Consider the following 16,784-nt stretch of genomic DNA (forward strand, 5'->3'; position numbering starts at 1 on the left):
TGTTCTCTGGTCAGATGAGACAAAAGTAGAGCTTTTTGGGCAAAGGCATCAACAGAGTTTACAGGAGAAAGAGGCATTCAAAGAAAAAAACACGGTCCCAACAGTCAAACATGGCAGAGGTTCCCTGATGTTTTGGGGTTGCTTTGCTGCCTCTGGCACTGGACTGCTTGACCGTGTGCATGGCATTATGAAGTCTGAAGACGACCAACAAATTTTGCAGCATAATCTAGGGCCCAGTGTGAGAAAGCTGGGTCTCCCTCAGAGGTCATGGGTCTTCCAGCAGGACAATGACCCAAAACACACTTCAAAAAGCACTAGAAAATGGTTTGAGAGAAAGCACTGGAGACTTCTAAGGTGGCCAGCAATGAGTCCAGACCTGAATCCCATAGAACACCTGTGGAGAGATCTAAAAATGGCAGTTTGGAGAAGGCACCCTTCAAATATCAGGGACTTGGAACAGTTTGTCAAAGAAGAATGGGCTAAAATTCCAGCAGAGCATTGTAAGAAACTCATCGATGGTTACCGGAAGCGGTTGGTCGCAGTTATTTTGGCTAAAGGTTGTGCAACCAAGTATTAGTAGGCTGAGGGTGCCAATACTTTTGTCTGGCCCATTTTTGGAGTTGTGTGTGAAATGATCAATGTTTTGCTTTTTGCTTCATTCTCTTTTGTGTTTTTTCATTTAAGACAAATTAAATGAAGATAATAATACCAAAGAATTTGTGATTGCAATCATTTTCAGGAAGAAACAGTATTACCTGACAGAATTGCAGGGGTGTCAATACTTTTGGCCACAACTGTATGTCACACAAACTGGTTAATAATTAACATTTCTCACATGTCTACTTTACAGCGGCACAATTTTGGAAACTTTTTTTTTTGTTAGGAAGTTAGAAGGGTTATAATTTGACCAGCGATTTTATTTTTCCAACAAATTTTACCAAACCACTTTGAGGGGTCTATGTAACAGAAAATACCCAAAAGAGACACACCATTCTAAAAACCGCACCCTTCAAGGTGTTCAAAACTACATTCAAGAAGTTTAGTAACCCTTCAGTTGCTTCACGAGAACTGAAATGGCGTGAAAGGAAAAATTGAATATTTATTTAACTTTTTCTCACAAATTTATTTTAGACCCAAACTTTTTTTTATTTTCACAACAGTAACAGGATGAAAATGGACCACAAAATTTCTTGCACGATTTCTCCAGAGTACGCTGATATCCCATATGTGTGTGTGTGTGTGTGTGGGGGGGGACCACTGTTTGGGCGCATGGCAGGGAAGGAGCATCGTTTGACTTTTTGAAAGCAAAATTGTCTGGAATCAACAGCGGAGACCATGTCGCATTTGGAGAGCCCCTGATGTGCCTAAACAGTGGAAACCCAACACAAGTGACCTCATTTTGGAAACTAGACCCCTGGATGAAATCCTTGAGAAGTGAAGTGAGCATTTTAAACCCACAGGTACGACACAGAATTTGATAGCGTTAGGCTGTCATATTGAATATGTCGTCATCGGTGTTGAGCACAAGTGCTCTCTACTCCATTTTGCATTGGGTGCTCAGGTATGCACCGAATATCACAAGGGCGCGAATGATATTTATCAGCGTCGATAAAATGCATGTTGGCGATCGTTAAGGGTTAACTGTTATATGTTGAAGCGTTCCAGAGTTATTACCATATGGTCACTGGTGGTCAAGTTTAAAAAAATGTGGATTGGTCAGGAAGATGATAGCAAGCTCTGGTGGGCAGTGGTTAAAGGGAAAGCTATAAAGTAAATACAATGTTGCAAAATGCATTCTTATTTTATTTTTTTAATCCAGTTCAAGATCAGGTTATTTACCTCTGTTTCTGACCAGGCACGCTTTTGGAATTTTTTTCATTAAAGCCATTTAAAGAACTGTAAATTGTTGGGGTGGTTGTGGTGGGGTTTTATTGTGTTTTATTTTCTTGCTTGTATTTTTGAATTTTGCATCATTTTTTTCATATTATGTGGGGCTTTACTTTCAAGATAATTACTCTCGAGTTTGCGAGTGACCACAGCGCCATTCCCTGATGACAATTTGAAGACAGTGATGGAAGGTAATAAGAATGTCATCTTGTCACACAAATATTATCAGCACACAAACTCCATCGAATGAAAAATAAAAGGATAAATATTGAGTCTCAGAAAGTGCTGATATGAGTATATAATTTATATTTCAGGACATTTTGACTTGCATCCTAGAGTTTTACCAGTTTTCCCTTCTGCATGCTCAATTTCTAAATTTTTTTTACTGTCTCTTGAGCTAGAGAGTGGAGACTATCTATTTTATATCTCCTAAATTGAGCACACAGAGATTTTGGCCCCTTCCCGATGTTGGACCTGCTCTTCATTCCTCAGTTGGCACACAGACCAAAGCAGCAGCATGCAGTCAGACACAACAGGGGCATGATGGACGGCTGGCAGTTGTCTAATACAGGGACACACACCATACCCATGGGACGCATTACAGGTATGAGGAGCTATTTATATAAGTCAATAGAAGAGCCACCTTCACGGAATGCAGCCTTAGTGCTGTGGAAGGTGGCTCTTTTACTTAAAAACGCCCGGGGGGGGGGGGGGTGACAGGTTCCCTTTAATTGGTGTTGCATAGTGAAAATTGCCAGTATCTCAGTTCACTGCTCAGATTGTCCTTCTAGACTCTCACTCCATTTTAAGTGGATCCTTCCCACTATAGCAATGCCACAACATGAATGCCAGCTACAGTTTAGACAAGCAGTGGATTGGATTTGAGAGTGCAGATTTTGCTGTATGTCAGCTGGCATAACATTTTCGATTGCTTTTAAAGGCTAGGCTAACTTACGTCAGGGTTTAATATACAATTCAGACAGGACCTTATAGAACAATTTAGAACCGGAGTTCAAGAATTTTTTTTTTTTTAAAGCACTGTTCACTGTGCAGTACAAGTTATAAGACATCTTCAATCCTTCATTCAGATTTATTTAGGTTTCGTTGTTTTTGCACACTGTAATTTTTTTTTTTTTTTTTAAATAATTTGTTTTTACATAGCCATGAGCGGAGATCTTCACCTGAAGGGATGCCACAACTCACTCAAACTAACCATTAGGAGAATTTGTCCGGAGCACGCCAATACCCCATATGTTGGGGAAAACCACTGTTTGGGCGCACGGCAGAGCTTGAAAGGGAAGGAGCGCAGCTTCACTTTTTCAATGCAGAAGTGGCTGGAATTGAGATCGGAAGCCATGTCGTATTTGGAGAGCCCCTGATGTGCCTAAACAGTGGAAACTCCCCAATTCTAATACCAACCCTAACCCCAACACACCCCTAACCCTAATCCCAACCCTAATTTTAGCCTCAATCCTAACCCTAACTTTAGCCTAACAATAATGCTAACTTTAGCCTAACCATAACAGTAACCCTAACTTTAGCTTAACAGTAATCCTAACCGTAACCCTAGCAGTAACCCTAACTTTAGCCTAACACTAAGGCCTTGTTCACATAGTTGGTATTTTACATCAGTATCTGTAAGCCAAAATCAGGAGTGGAACAATCAGAGGAAAAGTATAAAAGAAACACGTCACCACTTCTGTATTTATCATCCACTCCTGGTTACAGATACTGAGATAAAACACTGACTAAATACGGATAGTGTGAACATGGCCTAACCCTAACTATAGTACTAACCCTAACCTGCCTTAACTGTTTTTTTTACTTTATAACAAGATCACTGACTGGCACAGGTGTTGCCAGCAGCACTTGTCACACTGTTTCACTTCTGATCTCTCAGTGACAGGAGATCAGAGGAGAAACAGCGTTACTATGAGGCATATCGCCGGGAAAGTTCTAGCTACAACAAACTTTCCCAGTGATCTGTCTCATTGGCTGATGTGACACTGACGTCATCAGGACCGGAAACACAGGTCTCGATGAGGTCAGGGGTCACAGGAAGCGTTGTGTGCCGGGTTGCCCACATTATAAGGTACGTGGGGGTCCTGATCAGCACAAAACCGCCGACTGTAGACCAACATCGGCGCTGCACAAAGCCCTGCTAGTGCCGACGTTTACCATCGGTGGTCATGAAGCGGTTAAGAAATTGGATGGACAATTCCCTATAAATTGAGCAGGCTGTCAAACAAGTTGGAAAAATTATAGTAATCTAGCACCCCAATAAACTTTTTGCTCTTTCATCAGGGGGCACGACATCATATTACCTACAGCAGTACTTACCGTATATTTTTGTTTCATTTTAATACATTTATTTTGGGCACAATATACTCTGTCCACTTGGGCTTTGCTTTATGCCCTCTCATTTTAAGTTTTCAACTATATAAACTGTTAATTTCGGTGGCTTTGTATATCTAGAACTCTGCTTGGGGCAGAATTTTAGTCACAAACATGATTTTCATTGTTTTTAAACACATTTCAGGTCTCATTTCTATAAGATTTGAAAATTGTCTAAAAACTCATGGCAGAGAACGAGTTTGTTCTTGTTCATATCTGTTATAGAGGCTGCATAAATGTCTTATTTCCATTAAAATGACGCTGATTAATATTAGACAGATCCAATCAAAAGGTTTTTTTTTCCCTTTTAAACAAAGAGAAATCACAAAACAAGCTGTTCTTAAACTAACTCTCCATCACCGCAAGCCAGTGTCTGTAGCATCACGTTGACAGAACTGAACTTCATGGCTCTGCCCGAATGGATAGCACAAGCCTCTAAGCTCACGGATTTGATGCAGAGCTGTTGATGTGACATCAGCGTGGCAGGCAACAACAGACACTGGAAGGGTGAGTAAAGTATAGTGTATTTTTTACGATGAGCTGCACCTAATGACAACTACCTTGAGAATGAGAAACCCCTTATAAAGTTAATAATGTTCATCGATCGTGGACATTTTGTTAAACCTTTGAATTTCCGTTCTTCTCTAATCTAATAAAGAAAAGAAAACAAAAAACATACACCATCTAAAATCACAGATGTAAACAGTGGGATACTAAAACAGTTGAAAAATTTGGCAAATTTGCCACAGAATGGATTCTCACCTGACTAAGCAGTTGTCCGTGGAATATTGTGTTTACTACCTTAAGCACCTGTTTGGTGAGCTTCCTCTGGGAGATGGGGATAAGTATTCTGTGCTTGCTACCTTCAGACTCCAGTTCCTGTTGCACTTTGTCCAGCAGCTCACATAGGAACTCCTGGGCATCTTGTTGGTCATATCCCCTGAAAGCTGGTATGAGACTCCACACAGAATGCAACATGGCAAAGGGCGAAACCAGCGCCCACTTCCCTGACCACATTACACGGAAGAGAGTGTGCAGTTCATGGCAGAGAGACAGTTGTTTGGTGCTGGGCTCCTTGGCTTGAATTAGCTCCAGGTTTTTTTTGATTGATGACCCCCCACCATTTAGTCCATGGCCCCCAGATGGGTACCCTGAAGCAATGTTACCCGTACGGTGCTTGCCATTGGTGCCTTTATTTGCCAACAGTTCTTCTTTCTCACTGGGGTCCAGGGTGAGGAAGCATTCCCTGAACTTCTGCAGGTGGCTCAGCACTTGCAGTATAGAGTTCATATAGCAGGTGTTTCCAAGGTTGCGAAGCCCAGTAACTCCAGGGGTCACAGTAGGCTTGAAGGAATACAGCTGGTTAAACCGTCTTTGGGCTTCCTTCCTTGAAGCAGAACTGCTGGTTGTCATGTCCCTGAATTTTCGAGGAATAAGGCTATCCCTGTGCGTATGCGAGAGCAGACGGGCACTTTTCCTAGGGGGAGTGTTTGCAAGTTCTTCTAAAAGACGCCGTTTTACTTCTAGTCTCCTTAACCTAGCCTCTTCTTTTTTCTTCTCAAGTTCTGCCTGGTGTTTTCTTTCTTCCAATTTCAGCTGTCCCCTAGAAGATTTTTCAAACCAAAGCCGTAGTGCCTTTGTCAACAAAGTTTGGCGTCTATGACGTAATGCCGTAAGCATCAATGGCTGCCCCTGTAGTGACCTATGGCATCCAGACCCTTCACTGGCTGTAGTTTGTGATCTCAAGCTTCTTCGACTTGAAGCTTCCTGCTTTTGACTCCGTACAGCAGAAAGTGCACTTCTCAGTAGCTTTAAGTCTCCCTCTGGGTTATCATTTAACACATAGTCCTGGCACAAGTAGCAGAAGACGTATAGTTCATGCACCTCCATAACCAAGGGGTGGCTGCTTTCCTGAAAGTGTCGCAAGGCATGCTCTTCAATATAACGACCACAAGCCACATGTGAACACTTGAGACATGCCCACACGGATTCTTTTGTATTACAGTCTACACAGCGCCATTTCTGAGGATTTAGTATGGAGTGGTCTTGCGCCAACCGTAGACGTCCCACGTGTTTACATCTATCCATGTCTCACAAGAAGATCCCACAGAACACTCTTAAATAGAGAACAAAAAAAAATGTATTAAAAAAAGTCCAATGCAAAAACAAAAAAAAACACACCATAGTCAAAGTTTACAAAGTAGAAACATTTGTCATGCATTGCTACAAGTTTATTTTACCAAGTATGAAGTACAGTGCAGATTCCTCACAAGAAAACACTGTGCTTATTGAATGATTTGCATTTTGCAGATTCTGATTAACTGGCCAATTAATTCCCCAGGTTTAAAGCACCACTTCAGTGGTTTTTTTTTATTGCAGCGCCCGTGTGTTGTACTAATCAAACTTAGACGTAGCCATAACTAGTCTTATACTTATACTAGTCTTATACCTGCCACCTTCTTCATCTTTCATTGGCATCACTCTGGTCGGTTACCAGCAGGTTGTGGCCATAAGCATCACTCTAGTGTTTGCTAGGCAATCCAGAAGTCACAAATCAATGTAAGTCTAGGAGAGCCAGAATACGGATCTTACAAAACTTACATTGAGAGCTTGTGATCGCTACCTCTGGTCTCCAGTCAGTCAGAAGTAGTCACAAGATGGCAGCGCCAGACAGTAGCTGCCGCAGGAACAGCTGAATACAGCAGTTGGTATAACACTAAAGTCTCCAGTGAAGAAATGTAAAAAAAAAAAAAAAAAAAAAACACCCACACTAAGACTAGCTAGGTCAGACCTGGACATAGTGTGGCCCGTGGGCCACATCTAGCCCTCTGGCTGCTCCAGTTCAGCTCACGGACAGAGACAGTGAGCCATGGGCCGCACCCTGGCCGCCCCCAAATTTGGCGAAAATTTTGCAATTTTCAAGCTTTTTTATGCCCTTAAATCAGAGAGTCACATCATACAAAATAGTTAACATTTCTCACATCTACTTTGCATCAGCAATATTTTAAACATATTTTTTTTTGTTAGGAAGTTATACAGGTCAAAAGTTGACCAGCGATTTCTCATTTTTCTGACAAAATGTATAAAACAATTCTTTTAGGGCCCACCTCACATTTGAAGTGACTTGAGGGGCCTATGTGACAGAAAATACCCAAAAAGGACACCATTTTAAAAACTGCACCCCTCAAGATACTCAGAACCACATTCAAGAATTTTAATAACCCTTCAAGTGCGTCACAGGAATGTTTGGAATGTGGAAGGAAAAAAATGAACATTTAATGTTGTCACAAATTTTACTTCAGACCCAATTTTTTTCTTTATTTTCGCAAAGGTAATAGGAAAAAAATGGACCCAAAAATTTGCTTTGCAATTTCAACTGAGCATACAGATAATTATTTTTGCATGACTATTCTAAGAGCTATAACGTTTTTATTTTTTGGCTGATGGAGCTGTATGGTGGCTTGTTTTTTTTGCAGGACAAGATGACGTTTTCAGTGATATGATTTTTATTTACAGTCGTCTTTTTGATCGCATTTTATTCCACTTTTTGTTGGGTGATATGATGATAAAGCATCGCGTTTTGCATTTTTTTTTTTATGGTGTCCACTAAAGGAGTTAACTAGTGGGACAATTTTACAAGTCTGTCGTTCCGGACGAGGCAGTACCAAATTTGTGTACTTTTCTTTTTGTTCTAAGAATATTTAGGGGTACACTATATTATACATATTTATTATAATTTTCTGAGATTATAAATATATATACCGTATATACTCATGTAATCAGCCGACCCCCCTAATTTTGCCACAAAAAACTGGGAAAACTTATTGACTTGTGTATAAGCCGAGGGTGGAATCCATAGACTATGCCCCCATATGCTGCTCCATAGTTTATGCCCCCCATATGCTGCCCCATAGACTATGCCCCCATATACTGCTCCATAGACTATGCCCCCATATTCTGCTCCATAGACTATGCCCCCATATGCTGCCCCATAGAATATTCCCCCATATGCTGCCCCATAGAATATGCCCCCATATGCTGCCCCATAGACTATGCCCCATATGCTGCCCCATAGAATATGCCCCCATAAAATGCTGCATAGAATATGCCCCATATGCTGCCCCATAGAATATGCCCCCATAAAATGCTTCATAGAATATGCCCCATATGCTGCCCCATAGACTATGCCCCCATATGCTGCTCCATAGATTATGCCCCCATATGCTGCCCCATAGAATATGCCCCCATATGCTGCCCCATGGACTATGCCCCCATATGCTGCTCCATAGACTATGCCCCCATATGCTGCTCCATAGACTATGCCCCCATATGCCGCTCCATAGACTATGCCCCCATATGCCGCTCCATAGACTATGCCCCCATATGCCGCTCCATAGACTATGCCCCCATATGCCGCTCCATAGACTATGCCCCCATATGCTGCTCCATAGACTATGCCCCCATATGCTGCTCCATAGACTATGCCCCCATATGCTGCTCCATAGACTATGCCCCCATATGCTGCTCCATAGACTATGCCCCCATATGCTGCTCCATAGACTATGCCCCCATATGCTGCTCCATAGACTATGCCCCCATATGCTGCTCCATAGACTATGCCCCCATATGCTGCTCCATAGACTATGCCCCCATATGCTGCTCCATAGACTATGCCCCCATATGCTGCTCCATAGACTATGCCCCCATATGCTGCTCCATAGACTATGCCCCCATATGCTGCTCCATAGACTATGCCCCCATATGCTGCTCCATAGACTATGCCCCCATATGCTGCAAAAAAAATGCCATACTCACCTCTCCTGGGCCCCATATGCTGCTCCATAGAATATGCCCCCATATGCTGCCCCATAGACTATGCCCCCATAAAATGCTCCATAGATTATGCCCCCATTTGCTGCCCCATAGACTATGCCCCCATTTGCTGCTCCATAGACTATGCCCCCATATGCTGCAAAAAAATGCCATACTCACCTCTCCTGGGTCCATCGCCGCTGTCTGCCGCTTCTTCTGTCAGTGACTGTTCAGCCAGCAGAGGGACGGCGCGCACTAATCACGTCACCTGCTGCCTAAACGTCACTGACACAGGATGCACCAGAGACAGCGCTGAGCAGCGATGGACCGTGGGACAGGCGAATATCCCTATATGCACCCATCCTACCGCGGTCTCTGCAGCCTCGCTCGCTTCTCCACTGTCTCCCTTCCCTTCCTGTCTTCAGCGGTCCCCCTCCCCCGCCGACTCCCAGGTATATGACCCGTGTATAAGCCGAGAGGGGGACTTTCAGCGCAAAAAATGGGCCGAAAATCTCAGCTTATACACAAATATATAAGGTAAGTCTGGATGCTGGCTGTGTCCAATCTGATCTTGCTCCCCTCCCCCATTAGCCTTGCAGGTGCCGCAATCAGCTCTACCTGCCCATAAATTGTACGCTTAGCCCAGTAGTAACATGTTTGTCCAAAATTGTAGACTGGTGGCCCAGAAGTGGCTTATTAGTGTAGAGCAGGGACCCATCAGGGGGAGGTCACCTTGCCGTTGTTGATGGGCATACATGAATTGGCCAATTTGTGCACTAAGAACCTTCATTTTTCATCTATTACTGTAAGTTAAAAATTTTTTTGTAAAAAATGTGAAAAATTTTGAGAAGTTTAATCTAAATTGAATGTTTTTCTGTGCTTTCACATGGCCTACATTCATGCACATGTCCGGCCGTGTTCTTTTCAGTGTGTGCGTGTAATATATCTACTACATAATCGTCTAATTCTGTCTGTCTGTAACGGAAATCCCGCATCGCTGATTGGTCGCGCAATCAGCGAGAGAGAGAAAAAAAAGTTAGATTATACTCACCCTGGCGTTCAGTCCGATGGGTGTTGCCGACCCGTCCGGCGCCTCCCATCTTCATACAATGACGTCCTCCTCCTTGCTTCTGCCTCGGCTCCTGCGCAGGCGTACTGATCGGCTCTGTTGAGGGCAGAGCAGAGTACTGCAGTGCGCAGGCGCTGGACCCCTCTGACCTTTCCCGGCACCTGCGCACTGCAGTACTCTGCTCTGCCCTCAACAGGGCCAATAAAGTACGCGTGCGCAGGAGCCGAGGGATAAGCAAAGAGGAGGACATCATTGTATGAAGATAGGAGGCGCCGGACCGGACCACGACACCCACCGCACCGGCCCCTGTCCCCCGGAGAGTATAATCTAGCGTGTTTTTCAGGTTTCATCGGGGGCTTATCTACAGCATTACGGAATGCTGTAGATAAGCCCCTGTTGGCGGTGGCCCCAGTTTATGGGGCAAAAAATGGGGTGACAGATTCCCTTTAAATAAACTACATACGGTACATATTCTAGAATACCCGATGCGTTAGAAATAGAATTAAAATAAAAATAGTGATATACTCACCTTCCAACGGCCCCCGGACTCTTTCCCTCCTCTCACCACGCGCCCGTCATCTTCCGGTCCCAGCAATGCTTTGTGCGAAAGACCGCTGATGACGTCGCGCTCTCGTGAGAGTGACGTCATCTCCGGTTCTTCGCGCTAAGCATTACTGAGACCAGAAGATGCCGGAAGCGTGGAGAGGAGATCGGGGGCCATCTGAAGGTGAGAATGTTTTTTTTTAAATTTTTTTACATTCTTTTACTATTGATGCTGCATCAATAGTAAAAAAAAGTTGATCACAATTGTCAAACACTATACTTGACAAGTGTGACCAACCTGTCAATCACATTCCAAGCGATGCTTCAAATCGCTTGGAATGCGCTTGAATTTCGAACGCGAAAATCGTGTGAAAAACGCATGTTTTCTGCGGGAAAACGCATGCAAATTGACATGCGTTTTTTCCGCGGCGGGAGTTACGGAAATTTCTGCAGCATTTCTGCAATGTGGGTACTTAGGCTCAGTGTGACACGCACCAGGCCCCCGCTGTGAGATCGCCGATCGTGGTGGATCGTCCTGGACCATCTTTTGAATGTCGGTCTCCCGCTGGCCATATTCTACAGTACCCGATGCTTTACGCATTGGGCCACCATCTAATTATATATATATCTCAAAATCACTCGGCAGCGATCCAACACGACCAGCTTCTGTAAGCGCAAAATCGCCAAGACGTATCCATACGTCCAAGGTTGGTAAGCTCCAGGCGACCTGGACGTACGGATATGTACAAGGTTGTAAAGGGGTTACTATTGAGCAGAATTAATTTCAGCCTATGGGTTCAGCCCTCCACAACAGTCACAGCCTCTCACGTAGCCACTCAGGAAAATTAACTGCCCACCCCTGAGCTAGGTGAATCTATTCTGCTACTGTCTATGTGAAAAAGTGCAATACAAATATTTATTGTATTTATGGACCAAATAGGAAATGTCAGTGCATTCCCCATGGTCATCATTTTGCTGTGAAAATTGTTCCTAAATACACAGCCATGCCACAGCCTCAGAATCTACACTAGAGTTTCTGTTGCTGCATTTAAAACAATCACTGCAACCAAAGTAGAATGAAAAATAAAAAAGGTACAAGTACGGTATTTTAAAACTGAGAAACTCAACCTCTCTAAATACACTTTTCAATACTGAAACCTGAAGGGAAGGTACCATCCAAAAAATTTTTTTTCAGCAATTGAAAAAATGTAAAGAATTAATGTTTACATTTTCTTAAAAAATATTATTTGTTTTAATTTTGCAAAATATGAAAAATAATTTTAAAAAGTTTGGCATTTCCACTTGTTACCACTAGGGGGAGCAGCTACTGAAATTTGGCACAAAAACCTAGTGTACAAATAGCTCACATTACTGCCCTGCAGTAATTATGGGTGGAATCTGCTGACATGGGTGTGGTGTCACTCCTCTCCTCCCCTTCTGGGTGTTTGCTAAGGGATAAGAGAGGATGACATCTAGGAACACAATGAGTAGCCATTTTGATGGGGCCTGCAAAGTTACTGACTGTCTTTGCATGCAAAGACTGGATCAGAAGAGGTCATCAATCAGCAGAAATGTTTACTGGATTTCTGTGGAGCAGACAAGAAGACGGTCCATCCATGTGTATAAAACACAGCGCTCTATGTACAATCCCTGGCACCGAACAGGGTGCCCCCCCATAGAGCAGCACACTGCTCTCCTGAAATACTCTGTGCTACTGTCACCCTGCTCCTTCCACCATACATCAGGCCCCTGTCGCCTCGTTTTCACACATCGCCAGGACAGGATCTGAGGAGAGGAATGGGGTCTTCGGTCACTGAGGATGGCAGGCAGCAAGGATTCTGTGAGCAGGGTGACAGCAGCACGGAGTATTTCAGGAGAGCAGTGTGCTGGTCTATGGGGGGCACAGAGGGAGATATATGGGGGAGCAGGGTGACAGCACCACAGAAATCCAGGAAACATTTCTGCTGATAGCCTGTTCTGATCCAGACTTTGCATGCAAAGACCCCATTCCCCTCCTCAGATCCTGTCCTGGCGATGTGTGAAAGTGAGGAGACAGGCGCAGTCCGGGGTGACGCCGGGAAGCAGGATGGGGGAAATGGAGCCATATATTAACGATAAAAATAAGACCCCTCTCTTCAGCTGCCTCACCAGCCCTCCCCTGACTGCACCTAACCATTACCTCTGACCCGTGTGCAGGTGCTCAGCCAGAACCACCCTAGAATGGGTCCCCTTTTAGCAGATAATACTGCCATAGTGTTCTCACATAATACCGCCATATACTTCACACACAATGCCGCCATATAGATCATACACAATACCACCATGTAGATCACACATAAAACCAGCAGGGTGACAGCAGCACAGAGTATTTCAGGAGAGCAGTATCACACGGGATAGGATTAGATACACGGCTCAGCAGTCAGTATCACATGGGATAGGATTAGATACACAGCTCAGCAGACTATCACACAGGATAGGATTAGATACATGGCTCAGCAGACAGCATCACACAGGATAGTATTAGATACACGGCTCAGCAGTCAGCATCACACATAATAGGATTAGATACACGGCTCAGCAGACAGTATCACACAGGATAGGATTAGATACACAGCTCAGCAGACTGTATCACACAGGATAGGATTAGATACATGGCTCAGCAGACAGTATCACACAGGATAGGATTAGATACACGGCTCTGCAGACTGTATCACACAGGATAGGATTAGATACACGGCTCAGCAGACTGTATTACAAAGGATAGGATTAGCTACACGGCTCAGCAGACATTATCACACAGGATAGGATTAGATACACGGCTCAGCAGACAGTATCACACAGGAGAGGATTAGATACACAGCTCAGCAGTCAGCATCACACAGGATAGGATTAGATACACGGCTCAGCAGTCAGCATCACACAGGAGAGGATTAGATACACGGCTCAGCTGTCAGTATCACACAGGATAGGATTAGATACACGGCTCAGCACAGTATCACACAGGAGAGGATTAGATACACAGCTCAGCAGACAGTATCACACAGGAGAGGATTAGATACACAGCTCAGCAGACTGTATCACACAGGAGAGGATTAGAAACACAGCTCAGCAGTCAGTATCACACAGGAGAGGATTAGATACACGGCTCAGCACAGTATCACACAGGAGAGGAGTAGATGTCCAGCAGATGGCCAAGTGTTTTGAAACAGCAGGGAGCAGCTCCTCCTATCTTTTGCAAGAGCAGGGGCAGCAGCTGGTCGGGTGTTTTGGAAAGAGCAGCTCGGTCTCCAGCAGCTCGTCCTGGTTCCTCTCCTGCAGCTGGTATGTGCAGAGTGAACATCCAAGCCGTTATGCTGGAACAGTACAGCATCTATGTCTTGCAATAGAGTGTAAATGGAGCTAAAAGGAAAGCACTGGGCTCTAATAAAATAGCGCCTGGCCACACCTACAGCTGTGAATTGAGCTGCACACAGAGGCGTGCCCAGTTCACAGCTGATGCTGCTGCAATGATACAGATAGGGGTCAGGAGCCGACTCTTGTCTCTTATGCCCAGGGACTGCCGTAAATGAGTATGGAAAGTGTCATTCAGCAGCCAGAAAGGTAAGATGGCAGCCCCCAGTGGCTGCATTAATACAGTAAAAAAAACCAAACCATACACACCACTGAGTCAAGCTTAGGGGACAATATCTTTTTATACTATTTTCTTTTTTACATTAAATTATGAAAAAACACGGCACCTTCCCTTTAACAGTGGAGTCAATGGCTTGTCTGGGTGTTGAGCATAACACATCTACATTCAGTCCTCAATAATGAAATTGCAAAACAAAGAAGCGAAAGGTCGTGGAAACTATGGAAATCACAGGATCGATGGACGTTACTGATATGCAAATTATAAGAAACATGGAAACAAGTTTTCATATCATTAACACAGCCATCGATCCAGTGATTTCCATATGACTTCCCTTACTTGGTTTTGCTATTGCAACATTTTGTATATGTACAGATGCTTCTCACAAAATTAGAATATCAAAAAGTTCTTAAAAAAAAAAAAAAAACGCGAAACTCACATTATATAGAGTCATTACAAACAAACTATTTCACGTGTTTATTTCTGTTTATGTTGATGATTATGGCTTACAGTCAATGAAAATCCAAAAGTCATTATCTATTCTATTATTTCTAAACACAGTTTTTCGGTGATTCCTTGGGATCTCCATTCATACTGCACTCACACACACAAATGATACCCCATTTGAAAGGTAAACTTGCCCCCTTCAGCAAGAAAATAGCTAAACAAACCACACATCCACGATTTGATCACAAAATACAGTTTAAACATTAATTTTCATAAACTTGCAGGTGGCACCACACTACTACAAAGCTGCTTACAGATCCAAACATTTGTCTTGGTGGCTTTCCAGCTTGCCAAACTGCTTGCCCAGCCTATTGCAGCAAAATTGGAGGATTCCACACTTCACTGAAAGTTAGTCACATATGCAAACACATTTGTAAACATGCACTGCCTATTGAATTGCACCACTTGCTCCATTCATACTCCATCCACACAAACAAATGATACACCATTTGAAAGGTCAAATGACCTGCAGGTGGCAGCACACTACTCCAAAGAACACTACCACAAAGCTGCTTACAGACATCACAAACAAATCCAAACATTTGTCTTGGGGTCTTTCCAGCTTACCCAAGTGCTTGCCCATCCTATTTCAGGCACATTGGAGGATTGCACACTTCACTGCAGGCGAGTCACATATGCAAACACATTCGTAAACATGCACTGCTTTTTCGCTAATTACTTCGCCCCACTCACACAAATTATACACCATTTGAAAGGTACGCTTGCCCCCTTCAGCAAGAAAAGAGCCAAACAAACCACACATTCAAGATTTTATCACTAAATACAGTTTAAACATTCATTTTCATATACATGCAGAAAGAAACAATGATTTGCAGGTGACACCTCAACCGGAAGACATTTTTTGGCCTCTACTTATCAAATCAATTTATTGTATTACCAATCTACATATATGAAATACCTGTCTTAAAATACCTGTCTGTGTTCATCATCTCATGAAATACATTTACATTTGATCAGCTTGCTTTTTCTGAAATTGCCTGCACCCCCAACTACCAAGCTAGTCTTGATAAATTAGAATAATTAACAAAAATCCCCTATAAAGGCTTCCTGAGCATTTAAAAAGGTCCCTTAGTCTGTTTCAGTAGGCTCCACAATCATGGGGAAGACTGCTGACTTGACAGATGTCCAGAATGCAGTCATTGACACACTCCACAAGGAGAGTAAGCCACAAAAGGCCATTTGTTGTGAATTCGCTTTCTGGCCTACATCTGGTTACTAGTGAAGGTAGTGGAGCTGGTCATATTGACAGAGGGGTCGCGAGTTCTCTTTCCGGGCTCCCTCTGGTGGTTACTGGAGGTAATGGAGCTGACCTAATTAACAGAGGCCTGCCACCTGATAATGAGTAGGATGACTGGAGATCTGGAGTTTCTGACTGGATTTAAGACAGCCGACTCCCTCTATCCCTGCTGGTGATTTTTTTCTGCCTCCTGAGGTCTTAGTTTCCAGCTCAGTCCCTGCATGCTCAGCTAAGTGTTCTTTTGCTATTGTTCACATTTGGTCTGGTTTTGTCTATTTCAGTTTTGTGTGTTCAGCCAACTCCGGCTGGGGCTGTGCTGAATTTCCATCCTTATGTTACTGCTTGTGCCAGTTTGTTTTTGTCCCTTATTAGATTGGCCTCTTTTTGCTCTGCTTTCAGAATATACCAGAGTGCTGATATAGTGGGCGAAGTCTAGTGACTTCAGTATTTTTCTCAGATGTGTTGGACATTTTTTTAAGGGTTTTTTGCGTGATTGCAGACAGAGTCTTTCCTTTCCTGTCCTGTCTAGTTAATGTGGGCCCCATCGTTTGCTCAGTCTATTTTCCTACCTGGGTTTGTGTTTTCATCTTGTCTCACCGACAATATAGGTTTGGGGGCCATCTATTCCTTTGGGGTCTGCTCAGGGGCAGTTTAGATTTCCCCTTTCTTGCTTTAGGCTTATTTAG

The 16,784-nt window shown here is 43.5% G+C and overlaps 1 protein-coding gene across 2 annotated transcripts in view; it reads right to left on the reverse strand.

Moving 5' to 3' along the window:
* The window catches only part of USP49 (ubiquitin specific peptidase 49), a 90,665-nt gene that overhangs the window by 25,255 nt on the left and 48,626 nt on the right, over positions 1-16,784 (reverse strand). For both annotated transcript variants that reach the window (XM_073542501.1, XM_073542502.1), the window contains exon 2: positions 5,044-6,397. In XM_073542501.1, the coding sequence (XP_073398602.1) occupies positions 5,044-6,369 (1,326 nt within the window). In that variant the 5' untranslated portion in view covers positions 6,370-6,397. The remainder of the gene's footprint in view (positions 1-5,043; positions 6,398-16,784) is intronic.

This window comes from Dendrobates tinctorius, unplaced genomic scaffold (assembly GCF_039654945.1).
Source record: "Dendrobates tinctorius isolate UK_male_01 unplaced genomic scaffold, ASM3965494v1 ptg000127l, whole genome shotgun sequence".
Lineage (NCBI taxonomy): Eukaryota > Metazoa > Chordata > Amphibia > Anura > Dendrobatidae > Dendrobates > Dendrobates tinctorius.